Source organism: Equus przewalskii, chromosome 20 (genome assembly GCF_037783145.1).
Source record: "Equus przewalskii isolate Varuska chromosome 20, EquPr2, whole genome shotgun sequence".
Taxonomy (NCBI): domain Eukaryota; kingdom Metazoa; phylum Chordata; class Mammalia; order Perissodactyla; family Equidae; genus Equus; species Equus przewalskii.
The window spans coordinates 23,134,160-23,150,691 of NC_091850.1; the positions used below are offsets into that span (position 1 = coordinate 23,134,160).

Genomic DNA, 16,532 nt, shown 5'->3' on the forward strand with positions numbered 1-16,532 from the left:
TCCCCTTTGGCTCCTCACTCCTGGCCAATAAGTTTATAACCATTTCCCTGTATGAAATTCCCCTCTGTTTGAAATATCCAGAATAACCTCTCTTTTCCTGATTAATACAACGTCTAAAGAAATAGAGGCGCTAATATGTTATCTGGCTTGCCCATGGGCACATAGCAGTGGCCTGGAGTGGCTAGCACATTTTTGTTCGTATTGGTAAATAAATCTAGGCACTACTGAAAGTCTTTGCAGTGTGGCAACAGTCCAGCATTTTAGTGTCTTTTTTTAAAAAGAAGGGGTGGTTTGGGGCTGGCCAGGTGGCGCAGCAGTTAAGTGTGCACGTTCCGCTTTGGCAGCCCAGGGGTCGCTGGTTTAGATCCCGGGTGCGGACATGGCACCACTTGGCAAAGCCATGCTATGGCAGGCGTCCCACATATAAAGTAGGGGAAGATGGGCACGGATGTTAGCTCAGGGCCAGTCTTCCTCAGCAAAAAGGGGAGGATTGACAGCAGATGTTAGTTCAGGGCTAATCTTCCTCAAAAAAATAAATAAATAAATAAATAAAATGTAGTGACTTCCTTAAAAAAAAAAAAAAGGAGTGATTTTAAGAAGTGTTATTTAAGAGTTAGTTGCCGTACAAATAATATGTGGATTACCAGTTTTCAAATTTGAATCAGAGTTTGTCTTTTCCCCTGAATTAGAAACTAAGTGCTATCTTGTGGTTTTGTGATCATTTATCGGGTATACACAAGCTGTAGAAAGTATAGAATATTGGCATTTGACCCTGTGATGAGTCCTGGAACTGTCTTTGCTACAATTTTATTTTATTTATTTTATTTTATTTTTTTAAAGATTTTACTTTTTCCTTTTTCTCCCCAAAGGCCCCCAGTACACAGTTGTATATTCTTCGTTGTGAGTCCTTCTAGTTGTGGCATGTGGGACGCTGCCTCAGCGTGGTTTGATGAGCGTGCCATGTCCGCGCCCAGGATTCGAACCAACGAAACACTAGGCCGCCTGCAGCAGAGCGCGCAAACTTAACCACTCAGCCACGGGGCCAGCCCCCTACAATTTTAATCATTTGGGTTCTCGGGGGGCGGGGTGAGGGGGCAGGATGCTCTAGAAGGCTAGGATTATAGGAGCGAGGCCTTATATGGATTGCCTTGGTGGACGTAATTACTGTGTGTTTTCTGCTTGCTAGGATTATTTAGATGAATAATGAATGTAATATTGTTTGATATAATAATTTTTAAAGTCCCATAAACTCGGTAGCTGTGAATAATCAATATATCTGTGATTAATGAATGAGTGACTAATTTGAACTCTTCTGGGTGGCCAGGAATAGATCAAGTACTTGAATTCTGATTTGTCAGCCACACTACTAAATTGCCATTGTATTTTATCTTATAGTTCTTTACAACATAGAAGAATCTTGAGTTTTCTTTGCCTCTAAGAATCATGTTTTAAATCTAAAGTTGTCTAATTTTGAATAAAATGTGTTTCTAAAAGACCATAATTTTAAATAATAATATTCTGTTCATACTGTACTTGCTACTTCCACATATTTAAAATTGGCTGCCCAGGGGCCGGCCTGGTGGCACAGTGGTTAAGTTTGCACGTTCCACTGTGGCAGCCCAGGGTTCACTGGTTCGGATCCTGGGTGCGGACATGGCACCGCTTGGCAAGCCATAATCTGGTAGGCGTCCCACATATAAAGTAGAGGAAGATGGGCATGGATGTTAGCTCAGGGCCAGTCTTCCTCAGCAAAAAAGGGGAGGCTTGGCAGCAAATGTTAGTTCAGGGCTAATCTTCCTCAAAAAAAAATGAAATAAAATGTCAAAATTTAAATAGATAAATAAATAAATAAAAATTGACTGCCCAGAGTAAAATATACTAAACTTAGAAACTAAGCTAATGTTTCAGGTGATACTTGGACTCTTAATGTCTGTTTCTCAAGTTTGAATATGAAAATCTGCAACTTATAACCTAAAACAGTATTTTTTTCTTTCTAAAGCTCTTTCACCATGCCTGGGTCACTTCCTTTGAATGCAGAAGCCTGCTGGCCAAAAGATGTGGGAATTGTTGCCCTTGAGATCTATTTTCCTTCTCAATATGTTGATCAAGCAGAGTTGGAAAAATACGATGGTGTAGATGCTGGAAAGTATACTATTGGCTTGGGCCAGGCCAAGATGGGCTTCTGCACAGATAGAGAAGATATCAACTCTCTTTGCTTGACTGTGGTTCAGAATCTTATGGAGAGAAATAGCCTTTCCTATGATTGCATTGGGCGGCTAGAAGTTGGAACAGAGACAATCATCGACAAATCAAAATCAGTGAAGACTAATTTGATGCAGCTCTTTGAGGAGTCTGGGAATACCGATATAGAAGGAATAGACACAACTAATGCATGCTATGGAGGCACAGCTGCTGTCTTCAATGCTGTTAACTGGATTGAGTCCAGCTCTTGGGATGGTATGTTACATGCCCCTATTACAAAGAAACTCTCCTTGAGGATGAATAGCCCCAAATGACCTTTTAATTAATGCCATATGCAAACTTTTACCAGTTATGCTTGTTTGAATTTATTCAGAAAGACAGCTATGACTTGCAACTTATCTGAATTATAAATTGGTTATTTTTGTCATGTAGGACAAAATTATCAAAATTTAGTCAGAACATTTCTTTCTTTACCAAAGATGGGGAAAGCAAATTCTGGGGAAAATATAACACTTTAGTTTACGTCTATGGTATTTAAAGTGTCGATCTCCTTTTTGGATACTAACAGAAAATATTTTTCAGGACGGTATGCCCTGGTAGTTACAGGAGATATTGCTGTATATGCCACAGGAAATGCTAGACCTACAGGTGGTGTCGGAGCTGTTGCTCTGCTAATTGGGCCAAATGCTCCGTTAATTTTTGACCGAGGTGAGTGCTTGGAAAAGCATTTTATTTTTTTATTAGCACAGTACGCTGAGAAATTTGAAAATAGAAGTAGAAGCTAGCACTTACTGAGTGTACATTAAATGCAGGCAGTACCTGCTATGTGCTTTCTATGTGTTAGCATATTTAGCCTTCTTAGCAATTATATGAGATAAGTGATGCCATCCCTCACATTTTACAGAAAAGTGAAATGGGTTTAAGTAGGGTTTAATTAATAACTGGAAGGAATAACTTGCCCATAATCACACAGTCAGTGGCAAGTTTAATCTGTTTTCAGTTCAGTGGAGCTATTGTGATCTCCCAGTTAGATTTATGAAGCTTGCATAAAATGCTGTATATCAAAGGAGACTTAGGCCGTAGATACTGTTAGATTTCATTTCAATTACATAATGCTTGCACCTTGTGATTTCCATTCTGCAAGTGGTGAGAGTTGAATAGTTATGAAAGGTCCACAGATAAAGCAATATGCTTACTAACATACAAACATCGAGAAGCAGAAATACATGGACATCCTCCTTTTTGGTTCTCCTAGGACTTCGTGGGACACATATGCAACATGCCTATGACTTTTACAAGCCTGATATGCTTTCTGAATATCCTATAGTAGATGGAAAACTCTCCATACAGTGCTACCTCAGTGCATTAGACCGCTGCTATTCTGTCTACCGCAAAAAGATCCGTGCCCAGTGGCAGAAAGGTAGGTTTTATCCATTTTCCTTGGTTTTGGTATCTGTTGAGGACAGTGTAATGAGCTGGGTGTCTTCAGTGACAAACAGCTTTGTGGGCATCCTTCGTTAGTGTCCTGTAACCGTTTCTTCCTCACTCACCAAAGAGCATTTTCCCATAGTTTCTGGGAATATATAGTTTAGGAAAAGAGGTAGGCTTCGGAAGTGAGGTATAGCTCTGCAAAGATACTTACCTTGACCGAACCGTAGTAAGACATCAGAATAGGGTAAAGGAAAGTGACTTGAATTTTATTCATCTTTTGAGAGAGGTATTTTCACGAGGTTTTAATTTGCAACTGTGATCCAGAGAAAACTGTAATAACAAGAAATTGCTGAAGTGATCCCCCCCCAGTAGTCTGTTTGCACTTGAGCTGGGAATTCATACTGGCTTTTTTAGTGTTGTCATTAATCTCCACCTGCAAGCCTGAAGAAGTTCTTGAGATGCTGAAAAGGAATAGTATTTGAATTAATGCTGTTACAACACACAGTATCATATAAAGTATGCTTTTTTCATAGTCCAGCTTTGCTTTATAGAGGTGTGAGAGAGGATTAAAAAATAATATTCAGTAACAGATGTTAAGAAACATTGTAGGTCTGGCTAAGAACCATTGTTACAGTATGTAAAATGTCATGCTGTTTAACAGTATGGTGATTTTCTAACTTTTTATTAGGACCCGCAGTAAGAAGCATGCTTTACATTGTATATGTATGCTAAACTCAAATGAAGCACGCTTTACATTGTATATGTATGCTAAACTCAAATGAAAGTGTCGTGAAATTACTTTCCCATGCTGCAAGTTAGGCAGTCTGCTATTTTCTGTTCTATTCTGTTTTATTTAAAAAGTACTCTAATTTAGTAAGATAAAAAATTACTGGCCATGACCTATTGAATTGATTACACAACCCATGAATGGGTTGTGACTCTTCAGTTTGAAAAACAGTGATGTAATAGTGTACATTGTTCTATCTCTGGATGTCTTTTTGATATGCATTTTAAACCAGAGAGATATTTCATTATATTTTGGTTTCTGTTTAAAGATATAAAAACATTCTAGGCCTGTTCTAAAATCAAACTTCAAAAGTTTTAGTGGGTTATATATATATATATATATATATATATTTTTTTTTTTTTTTTTTTAAGATTGGCACCTAAGCCACCAACTGTTGCCAATCTCCTTTTCTTTTTTTTTCCTGCTTTTTCTCCCCAAGTCCCCCCAATACATAGTTGTATATTTTAGTTGTGGGTCCTTCTAGTTGTGGTATGTGGGACCCCACCTCAGCGTGGCCTGATGAGCGGTGCCATGCCTGCGCCCAGGATCCAAACCAGCAAAATCCTGGGCCGCTGAAGCAGAGCGTGGGAACTTAACCACTCAGCCACGGGGCCGGCCCCTTTAGTGGCTTATATTAATTTCATAATTTTTTTGGATTTCTCTTTCAGAGGGAAAAGATAAAGATTTTACCTTGAATGATTTTGGCTTCATGATCTTTCACTCACCCTATTGTAAACTGGTTCAGAAATCTCTAGCTCGGATGTTGCTGAATGACTTTCTTAATGACCAGAACAGAGATAAAAATAGTATCTATAGTGGCCTGGAAGCCTTTGGGTAAGAGGAGTTGTGATTTTTTTTTTCCTTCTGTAAGAGAGCATTTTTATATCTGCTAAACTATTATTGGTACAGACCTGAAAAAGTTAGAGTCAAAGGATCTTAGATGTTGTCTACTCTAACCTATTTATGTCATCGATTAAGAAACTGAGTCTTAGAGAAGTGATAGCTTACCTACATGAATTCTTTAGTCATTTTTGCTGAGATTTTCTGCTTTCCTCCTTTTAGCCTCCTTCCCATTGTCACCACGATACTGTAGCCCCACAGGTGCCTATATTTACTACAACAGCCTCTTTCTCCCTGCCTCCCTGTAGCCCCTCTCGCCCATGTCTGTCCTGCACACTACCTCTGTTGAAGTCTGCTTTCATCCTCCTGCCACGTTTTTCCCACTTTTAAGGATCCCTAGCATGCTATGCCTGTTCAACTCATTCTGTTTCTTCTTGCCTGTGTCCCGTCTGCATCTGATAAAATTCTACTCAACTTTTAAGAGGCTCCTGTAACAGCATGACTTTTCTAACTAAACAGACACTATTGTGGCCTTGAAGTAGTAGTGTATTCTGTTTGGTGACAACAAAGCTTTAGTAGGTGTATTAAACCAATAGAATCAAGGTGTCTTACCCTGATTATAAAAAACTTTGAGAAAAAGGACCATTTGTGTACGATGTTATGTCTTCTATAGCAATTAGCATGCTGTTGTTTGGTTTTTTAATAAACAGGAAAACAGAATCATACACACAGGTTAAAATATTAGTTAGGTCCACTATCTGATATAATAAAAATGTAGTCTTTGGACACTGTAAAATTGTCTTTTTTATAAATCTTCCAGGGATGTGAAATTAGAAGATACCTACTTTGATAGAGATGTGGAAAAGGCATTTGTGAAGGCTAGTTCTGAACTCTTTAATCAGAAAACAAAGGCATCTTTGCTTGTATCAAATCAAAATGGAAATATGTACACATCTTCCGTGTATGGTTCCCTCGCTTCTGTTCTAGCACAGTGAGTATAAATTTCAGTGGTTTAACTCCCCTCATTTGGGGATGTTAGATTTCTACAGCCGCGTCTGGTATCGGGCATGTTGGTAGCAAGTCAAAGAATATTTTATGTCCAGGCTCTCTAACCTATTGTCCATTGACTTGAAGGATATATGGGGTGAGACCACAGTTATCCAGAATATTTAATTTCACGTTGGCTTTCCTAGTTCTCAGAGTCTCACTATTCTTGACCTGCAGTTGACCCATCTCTCCCTGGTTGACAAAGGAGCTTATTTTATGGCATAATACCTTTCATAAGCCCCATCATTCTCAAGGAGATGAAATGCTTGTTTTCAGCCTCCTTGCTGTACTAGTAAAGCTTTAGGTTGGGTCTCTAAGGCTAGAGGATGAATTTTTATTCCAACTTATGGCTTTCTACACATTGTAGTTTTGGATCAGTGAAACTTGTTAATAGCTTTTCCTCCCCTTCATAGGTACTCACCTCAGCAGCTGGCAGGAAAGAGGATTGGCGTGTTCTCTTATGGTTCTGGTTTGGCTGCCACCCTTTACTCCCTTAAAGTTACACAAGATGCCACACCAGGTAAATGCTGAGTCTTTCAACAAGAATGTATTGAGAACCTTCTGTGGTAAGGTCGATTCAGCTGCTGAAGCGAGCACTTGAATCTGTCCCATAGATCATTATAGCATTTTAATCCTCTTTACTTCTTTCAACATAGCCGGATCTTTTATTCTCTACTCTAAAAATCTACCTCAGCTGGGTAAAGGACAGGGCTATATCTGAGACAGAATGTCTTCTTTTCTTCATTCCAAGTCAGAAAAAATATATAATCAGCTTAAAAATTTTTTGTATGGCATAATGTTTGACTTTTCCTTCTTTGGCAAGTAACTTTATCTTTTGTGTCATTTTTTAAGTATATGTAGCCAGGGGATGTAGGTAAGGAAAGGGAACTATATCTGTTTAATGCAGGCAGCTTTTGAGTCTGAGCATATGAGTGAATAATACCAAATCATTTCTTGTTGGTTTGTTTTTATACTAAGTTCTAATTTTTATGGGTTTATGGTCTTGGCCATATTCAAGGAAACTTTTGTATCTTCCCTGAGCAGGAAGGAGCAAAACATGGAGAAAAACTGGTGGAAGACTTGTCATTATGTTAACACTGTGTCATAGATTAACTATAGACAAATTAGTTACAGTTTGAAATCCCACCCATTGCCTAACTTGACAAATGTTTAGTCAGAGGCTGTAGGAAGCTCTGCCAAATAGGCACACCTTTAGCTTTTAACTGAACAGCAGCCAGCAGTTCTACAAGAAATGAAAAATTGTTTCTGCCGTTTGGCAACATTGTGTTCGGGCTTTTGGGCATGCTATTTTTAGTCTTTTGATATTGGAATTATTTACTATTTTAGGGTCTGCTCTTGATAAAATAACAGCAAGTTTATGTGATCTTAAATCAAGGCTTGACTCAAGAACTTGTGTGGCACCAAATGTTTTTGCTGAAAACATGAAACTCAGAGAGGACACTCATCACTTGGGTAAAAATATTAAACTGTGTTTAAACATATACACGCAGAATGTTTAATATAACGTGAAACATGTTATGTAGAAGATAAGGATATCTAGGCTCTCTTCAGTACTAATCTGATGTAGGTGAGAAATGTAGGAAAATATGCAACTTCTTTTCTCTAGTTTTATTATCAGATGAATTATATGTCATAACTGATGTTTCATATTCTCTGCCTCTCCTTTAGTCAACTATATTCCTCAGAGTTCCGTCGATTCACTCTTTGAAGGAACGTGGTACTTAGTGAGAGTGGATGAAAAGCACAGAAGAACGTATGCTCGGCGCCCCTCTCCAAATGACGACACTTTGGATGAAGGAGTAGGGCTTGTGCACTCGAGCACAGCTGCTGAGGTAGGTCGAGCTCATTGTGTTGGTCTTGGGCTTTGGCAGGGTGAGAAATTTCCATCACCAGATCTCAGGACTAAGGGGACCTAACAGATTTAGCCACTTAAAGGAGTATCAATAAAACAGAGTAGTTCAGACAAGGGATTGGATTCTGGCTGTGTCATTTTCTAGTTGTAGGGAGTGCTTTGCACTTAGATTATTAGCATTTTAAAAGTGCACAGTAAATACTAGGTTTTATTAATAATAGCAGCATGTGAGGAAGACTGATTAGAGAGAAGGCTCATTTGTGGAAATGTCTGGGGAGAGATGAAGTAGGCACAGGGTGTTGAGCCCCTTATGTCTCTTCTCTCCGGCCATTGTCAGAACTATCCTCAAATTGTCAAGATGTGACAATAATAGCAATGATTTGAATTCCTGTTATATGCTAGGCACTTTATTTACGTTTTCTAATTTAATCAATCCCTATAAAAACCACCTTGAGGTAGATATCCCCATTTTAGAAGTGAGGCTGCAAGAGGTTAAATCACTTGCCCAGGATCATAGCCATGCTTCAAGGTCTTTATAACCTTGAAGTTATTTATTTTGTCTGTTCATCACAAATTTGGTGAATGTGTAGTCTTCCTTCTTGCTATGGTACTAATTAGGTAGCAGGTCAAGCCACTGGTGTTGAGTTGAGAATGCCAGACGTAGCAAGTAAAATACTGTGTGTGGTGGATCTCTGGCCTTCCTCACTCTCTTTCTATATGAGTAAAGAATGGCTATTTCGTTCCTCCATGAAAAGTTATATGGAAGATAAATGTAGCATAAACGTCTCCAAAGTTGTCCTTTATCAGTTTTTCTATTGGAATTTTAATTAGCACCATGACTTTTTAAAAAAAATATGAGACAACACCATTTTTCCTTTGATTTTAGCATATTCCAAGTCCTGCTAAGAAAGTGCCAAGGCTCCCTGCCACAGCAGCAGAACCAGACGCAGCTGTCCTCAGTAACGGGAAGCATTAAGACACTTGTGTGAGGTGGAAGACTTCAGTGTGGGTTGGGGCGGGTGGGATGTATATGGGAACGGTTGGGGGAATGGGATGTCTTGGAACAATTTTAAAGGATTACATGTTGCTTAAATTTTTATGTGACTGACATGGAGCCTAGAAAACTATCGTGTTCTTGGGAAAGTCTCTTTGCTCAATTTGCTAACATGCTTCCTGTTGTGGTCTAGCCAACGCTTACTGTACTCGAATGATGTCAAGGGCTCTGTAAACTTCATACCTCTGGCCATTCGTATGCATGAAGTTTAGTTTTTAAATGTACTATGATGAATCGTGTGCTTCTGGCGAAGAGAGCAGAGGTACTAGTCTCCAATTTTAATTTTTTTAAACATGTAAGAATTTTATACTTTGAACAAACAAGATTACTGAAAGTACCTGTGGTTTTTGAAAAAAGTTTCTAGTTTAGGGAATGTGGTCTTAAAATATGATATGCACAAACCTTGTTTGAAAATGGCAAGACAAACATGCTCTTTTTCTAAAACTTAAAAATCCTGAAGAGGAAGAAGAGTTGGGATGGTGACACTGGTTCTGGAAACTGGAATGTCACTTTAAGTCCAGGCCAGCAGTGACAAGTTACTGTAATGACCTCTGTGAACAGAGCGGTGCCAGCATTGGGCAGACATCCGGTACAGACAGCGTGGTACATTCGGGAGCCGTGGGAGCAGCTGTGGGGCTGCTCCCAAATGCATTCCAGGTGGATGGCGCTGAGCAACATTGACATGTTTTTGGAGATGTGTATGAGGAAGTCGATTGTTGCAATCCTTCTTTGCACCTTATTTTGAAGAATAAATAAAACATTTTTCTGGCTGCCTTTTAAACATTTAAAATAAAAAGGAAAGATGGGGCAGGGCATTGTTAAGCTAATTCTGATGCTTCAGTGTTATAAACTCAAAGACTGACAACCTGAATTCATGGTGTAAGTATTCTTTTCCTGTTTTGTTTTTTTTTCCCCATATCTGTTCAATGAAAATAAAAAGGTACAACCAAGTTTTTATATAAAATGACCAGCCAAAAAGAGTATTCCACTTCAGGGTGTGGAAGTAGGATTTTTTTAAAGCATTTTCTCAGACTTTCACCCTTAAAAAAACAACAAAAACTATCACATGGGATGAATAAGAATACTGGTTAGACAGTTTTGTAGATCTCTTTGGTGCTGAACTATGACATGAGCCTTATAGACTGTAAAATAGAGATAGTTGGAACTAATGTACAGAACTAAATTTTTTAAACTTTATTTGCTGTTAAATTCTGTGAAGTTTCAGTTATCTAAAAAAACTTATTCCAATATGAAATGTAATGTTTCGAATTGCAAGGTAATATGTAATGTAGTGTTTGTAAAATACTCTTGTCTAATATTAACTAGTGGTATTTTGATTTGTACAGTCATAATTTGTTAAAATTACTTCATTTTAACATCCACTGATGTAGATTAATAATGTAAGTTCAGATTTAAAGATTGATGGGGAAATGGTGCATGTAATACTTTTGCAAGTATTGGGAGTTTGGTATGTTTTGAAAAGAGTAATTTAACTTTTGGGTGTCAGGAAATGGGTATTCTCAAAGTCCATTGCCAGCAGTGGGCAGGCCTGGCATTATTGGCACAGAGCATTAACTGTGCACCTTATTAACTGTGAGGTCAATAACTTTGAATAAAGTTTTAGAGAAATATTTCAGATATTTGAGTATTCTTTTTCCCTCCTGAACTAAGAGTTAAGGCAAGAAATCAGCTAATATGCTATTTTTAAATATGAGCATTCATTTCAATTCATTCATTCACCATTCCACAAACATTTTAAAACCTGATATAAGCAAGGCACTCTGCTTAAGTCAGAAATAAAGATTTCTAAGATACATAGTCTTGCCTTCAAGGAGCTACTTGTCTAGTATGAAGGAATTTATACTGATAATTCTTTATTCTTACACTTCAAACCAAGAAATTAACTCCCGAATTGGGTGGTAAGTATGTATAAACTTTGCTGTAAACATTTATGAAGAGAGTTAACTGTGTTTTCCTAAAAACAACCTAAAATTAAGAGTTGGCAGTTAAAGATTAAAAGCAAATTTTATTGCCAATATCAAACTGCCTACTCCCAGCTAGAGCCTCCAGCCTAAGGGTCACATGCTGCTGGCGCCCGGGCTTCTGCAGAGGGGGTTTTTGCCTTGGCAATAATATTGTGCTAGATCATCTCCAAGAGCCCTGTCAACTCTCAGGATTGTATGAATTAGGGATAAACCAGATTATTTTCTAACACTGATCCATGTTTTATCATGTCATGTCTAGATTCAATACTTAGTAATAATTTCTCTTATTTTCTGGGCCAGTCTCCTATCCCTCTGGCTCATTTAGAAAATGAGGCCAGTCCAATGTTTTCTAAAGTCACATCTGCAAATTGCAGGATCCTAATTCATATGGCTTTAAGAGTTCTGTTCTTCTCCTTCTCCTGTCTAGAATTTGTGCTTTCTCTATTTGTGCACCTAACTTTTTTTTTCACCTTCTGGGTTTTTGTTTATTTTTATGAACACTGAGTAAATTTAACACTAGATGGAACTCAAACAGATACAGGTGTCTTTTGATCTTTTGGTCCTTCTGTGACTTAGTTGAAACACTTCCTGTCTTGTCTGCTGTTTGAAATGTCCTGAAAGAAACACTAAAGTGGAATGGATAGAAAAGGAATGGAACAGGATCTTTAAGTAATTTAGAGGGGCCTCCTGGTGGCGCAGCAGTTAAGTTTGCACGTTCCGGTTCAGTGGCCTGGGGTTCACAGGTTTGGATCCCGGGTGTGGACATGGCACCGCTTGGCAAGCCATGCTGTGGTAGGCGTCCCACATGGACGTGGCACCGCTTGGCAAGCCATGCTGTGGTAGGCGTCCCACATATAAAGTAGAGGAAGATGGGCATGGATGTTAGCTCAGGGTCAGTCTTCCTCAGCAAAAAGAGGATTGGCAGCAGATGTTAGCTCAGGGCTAATCTTCCTCAAAAAAAAGTAATTTAGAGCTATGTAATCTTGACATACAGGTAAACACTTTCTGTAAAATTTCTAGCAACTGCTCTTAGATAAATCATAGGTTTCTCATTTTTTTCCTAATTGGTGGTGGAAAAAAATAGTTGACCTGTGATTTTTTTTTCCCCACAAATTATTATAAAAGCAGTAATTTGGTGCTGATGATTATGAATGCCAGTCCTCAGGAAGTTTATAGTAATAAAAAATGCATTTTCAGGGGGCTGGCCCCGTGGCTGAGTGGTTAAGTTCTTGTGCTCTGGTTCCGTGGCCCAGGGTTTTGCTTGTTTGGATCCTGGGCGCGGACATGGCACTGCTCGTCAGGCCACGTTGAGGCGGCGTCCCACATGCCACAGCTAGAATATACAACTGTGTACTGGGGGGATTGGGGGAGAAAAAGCAAGAAAAAAAAGATTGGCAACAGTTGTTAGCTTGTGCCAGTCTTTAAAAAAATGCATTTTCGTTTGAAATGTTTAGAAGTGAAAAATAACGAATTCATCTTTTACTTTGTCTTATTTCATTGTTGTGCAGGCATCTACAGTAAAAAATTCATAAAAGTTTTATTAGACTAATTTTGCAAAAGCTTCCCCTTGCCTCCAGTTCTTTCACATGCTATTAAATTAGCACCTCCAACCCATCTTAGCAAAGAAAGGCTTGTTGATCTGTGGGGTTTCATCTCAAGAGCTGCTTCCTCCCTGAAGGCTGCCTGGACTACCTTAGTAAGCACTTTTCACCCTATGTATCAAATTCCTTATTCAAGCTTGCAAACTCTTATGGGATCTGTTCCCTACCTACTCAACTCGATACCACACTCATCAAGGCATACTATGTTTTCATCTGCCCTGCCTTCTCCATTCCTCAAATATGCCAAGTTTATTCTAGCCTTAGAGCCTTTGATGTATGCACCAGAAACCTTGGGCCCCACATCAGACCTTCTCTGCCCTGACTTCTACTCCAGCCACACTGTGGCAACTGCTTCCATGTAGTCTGACTGGGATGTCAGAGAATGTGATGGCGCTTGCCTTTGATTCCTACCACATACCATTCACCTTTTTTGGCAGAGAATCCAGGTTAAGACAGTTAGTACCCAGAATGGCCCTAGAAAGCAGAGCTTCAGAACAGGAGGTCGGAGCTGGTTCACACACCAGTCATGGCAATCACCCCATTGCTGTTCGTAGCAGGCAGAATGGTGCCTACCCCTTGCCTCCCCCCACCAAAGATGACCATCTCTGGAACCTGTGAACATGTTATCTTAGATGGCAAAAGCAGATGTGATTATGGTTAAGGACCTTGAGATGGGGAGATTATCTTAGATGGTCTGGATAGGCCCAACCTAATCATGTGGGTCCTTAAAAGCAGAGAATCTGGGCTGCGGTCAGAGGGAGATGTGACTATAGAAGGATGGTCAGAGAGATGCAACATTGTTGGCTTTGAAAATGGAGGAAGGGGACCATGAGCCAAGGAATATGGACTGCCTCCAGAAGCAGAAATAAGCAAGGAAATGGGTTCTCTCCTAGAGACTCCAGAAAGCAACCTGGTCCTGACATCACCTTGATTTTAGCCCAGTGAGACCCATGATGAATTTCTTTTTTGAGGACTATTAGCCCTGAGCTAACATCTGCTGCCAATCCTCCTCTTTTTGCTGAAGAAGACTGGCCCTGAGCTAACATCCGTGTCCATCTTCCTCTACTTTATATGTGGGATGCCTGCCACAGCATGGCTTGCCAAGCGGTGTCATGTCCACACCAGGGATCTGAATCAGGGGACCCCGGGCCGCCGAAGTGCAATGTGCAAACTTAACCCCTGCGTCACCGGACCGGTCCCCTGTGATAAATTTTTATCTCACTGAACTGTCGGTTGATAAATTTGTGTTGTTTTAAGCCACTATATTTGTGGTAATTTGTTACGTCAATGGAACACTAATGCACTCTTGGGAAGCAGGGTGCTGACAACCCCTGGCATGCAGGAGCAGCCAATTACGACCAAGACTGTCATCTCTAGGTGTAGGTGGAAGATGAGGCCTTTGACCGTGTGGTGCCTGTAGCTCTTGAACAGTGCAGGGGCAAAGATAAAGACTGGATTTGGCTGGGTTTTATTAACTGCTTTGGAAGCCTGGAAAAAAAACGACAGGCTCAAGTCAGCCAACTCTCAACTCAAGGCACACTGAATGCCTGAGAGCCTTTGGAGCCAGGGTTGCAGAGAGCCTTATCTCCTGCAGCTGAGGAAAACTACCTAAAACAGGCCCGGGATCTAATTGTAAGGTTGGCTGAGCTGCAAAGGAAATAACATACTCAGTCTTGACAATTCTCCTTTATCAAAGTCAGAGCCTTGATAGGAATAGAGTGGGACACTGGGGCCTAAGTTAGTAACAATAGTGTGCATGAAAATGTAAAAAACCAGATTCCCCTCATGTGATGCTGGCAGGAGCAGCTCCTCCTTCCTGCCTGAAGACCCTGCCAAGGCCTCTAGTGAGGCAGATGCCTGCAAGATGATGCTTGACCTCGACATCCTCTTCCAATTAATTCCAGAACAATCATAATTCCAGAACAATACCGGTATTCTCCAAACGAAGAACCAGGTCAGATCTCAACACAGCCTGAGCGGAGAAATGCCACCTCTGTCTGGGAGGAAATAGCTTAGACACAAGGAATTGCAGAACCTGGCTAATATGTACTGTCAGGAACCACGGGAAAATGTGCACGAGTGGATCTTGAGGGTATTGGGCCAGTGGTGGAGGTTGAGAGAATATTAGGCAAGATAAAGGAGAGTTCATTATGGGAGCATTTACCCATGACATGGAGTGAAGGACATCTGAAGCTGGTCCTCATATACTGCTGGGATGGCTACTGAGGCATGGACATGAGTATGGCATACGGTAAATGAGGTGGAGATGGTGGAACTGCAGTGGCATAGTGTTAAGGGAAGGGTTGGAAAGTTCAGGAGGTGTGAATGTTAGAGTGGATTCATCATGTGAGACTGAAGAACCGCCTAGCTACGTTCCCCAGGAGGACACCGCCTTCACTAGGGCAATAAAGAATGCACTGGGAAGGGGTGTACCAGCACCCACAAAAAGCTCAGTGATGGCTGCCCACTACAGGCAGGGGTTGACAGTAGGAAACACTGGCATGGAACTGTACATGCTGTTGTCAGTGGGGATGGTGGGATTCTAGAATGGCAGAGGCCATGAATTATTACTTAAATGCCACAGGTGAGATAGACAAGATAGAATGCAACGTAAGGCTGGAGTGGAAATCGGGGTACATTGTAGATCATGGAGTAGTGAGTGACAGCTGGCTAGAGTGTTGTTTGACTTGCAGAACCAAAAAAAAAAAAAAAATAGAAAAGAGGCAAGCTGGTGAACAGAGGCTGGTGTAGCCTGTCACAATGAGAAAACCATGGTCCCAGATCTAAGTTAATTTACAAATCCAGTGCACAGTGAGCCGGAGGCCAGCTCTCCTTGAGGAAAAGTCCTGCTGCCACAAATGTATATGAGCTACAGACCCAGAGTTTTTAAGGACTATTGGATAAAAAGTCTGAGATAAAAAGATAAAAAGCTGAAATAGCTACCAGGGAACCCTAAATGCTATTATCACCCTATGTATGAATGGGGGGCCTTTGGAAACCAGGTGATAATTGGAGTTCTGGCCAAAGTCTGTCTCACAATGGGCCCTGCCTTGGGGTTCTTTCCTCAATCTCCAAATATATATTTGGGATTAATATATTTAGACCCCTGACCTGTGGAGTAAGAGCCATTAGGGGAGGAAGACCTGCATGGAAACCTTTGAAACTGTACCCCCTCCCTGGCCATGCTAGTAAATGATGAGCAACCACTTGAGGAAACAAACCCATCAGTGTCACCATCAAAAACTTGAAAGGAGACACGGCTTATGGGTGTGATCATTACCCTGTTTAATTTACCTTATCCGTCAGACTCCTAAAGAGAGCAGATAGATAGTAGAGGGTGATGGATTGCTTGCTGTTCATTTGTTGTGGCTGCCAGCTGAACGTGGTATCTTTTCTGGAAGCCTCTGGCATTGATATGCAGCTATTGCTTTGGAAAGTGCATTCTTCTCAATTTCCATCAGAAAGGGGGATCAAATGCAGTTCACATTCCTCTGGGATGGACAGTGTTTCTCCTTTACTCTATTGCCTCTAGGCAATGTTTAATCTCCTGCTGTATGTCACAGTATAGTCTAAAAGGGCCTCGATCATCTTGACATTCTGCAGAACATCATGCTAGTCCACTATAATGTGATAACATACTGGGTAGATTTGGCGTCAGAAAACGGCAAGTACTCCAGTTGCCCTAGTAAGACTAAGCGTGCCAGAAAGTGGG

The 16,532-nt window shown here is 40.4% G+C and overlaps 1 protein-coding gene across 8 annotated transcripts in view; it reads left to right on the top strand.

Annotated features, from left to right (window-relative positions):
* The window catches only part of HMGCS1 (3-hydroxy-3-methylglutaryl-CoA synthase 1), a 36,092-nt gene extending 25,227 nt beyond the window's left edge, over window positions 1–10,865 (top strand). For 6 of the 8 annotated variants that reach the window (XM_070587652.1, XM_008537108.2, XM_008537109.2 and 3 more), the window contains 9 exons: window positions 2,000–2,457; window positions 2,785–2,910; window positions 3,458–3,622; window positions 5,089–5,254; window positions 6,081–6,251; window positions 6,721–6,827; window positions 7,655–7,780; window positions 7,997–8,160; window positions 9,067–10,865. In XM_070587652.1, the coding sequence (XP_070443753.1) occupies window positions 2,010–2,457; window positions 2,785–2,910; window positions 3,458–3,622; window positions 5,089–5,254; window positions 6,081–6,251; window positions 6,721–6,827; window positions 7,655–7,780; window positions 7,997–8,160; window positions 9,067–9,156 (1,563 nt within the window). In that variant the 5' untranslated portion in view covers window positions 2,000–2,009 and the 3' untranslated portion in view covers window positions 9,157–10,865. Of the gene's footprint in view, window positions 1–869; window positions 2,458–2,784; window positions 2,911–3,457; window positions 3,623–5,088; window positions 5,255–6,080; window positions 6,252–6,720; window positions 6,828–7,654; window positions 7,781–7,996; window positions 8,161–9,066 lie in introns of all 8 variants that reach the window. The other 2 variants (XM_070587651.1, XM_070587650.1) reach the window with 2 other exon arrangements.
* The last annotated feature ends 5,667 nt before the right edge of the window (window positions 10,866–16,532 follow it).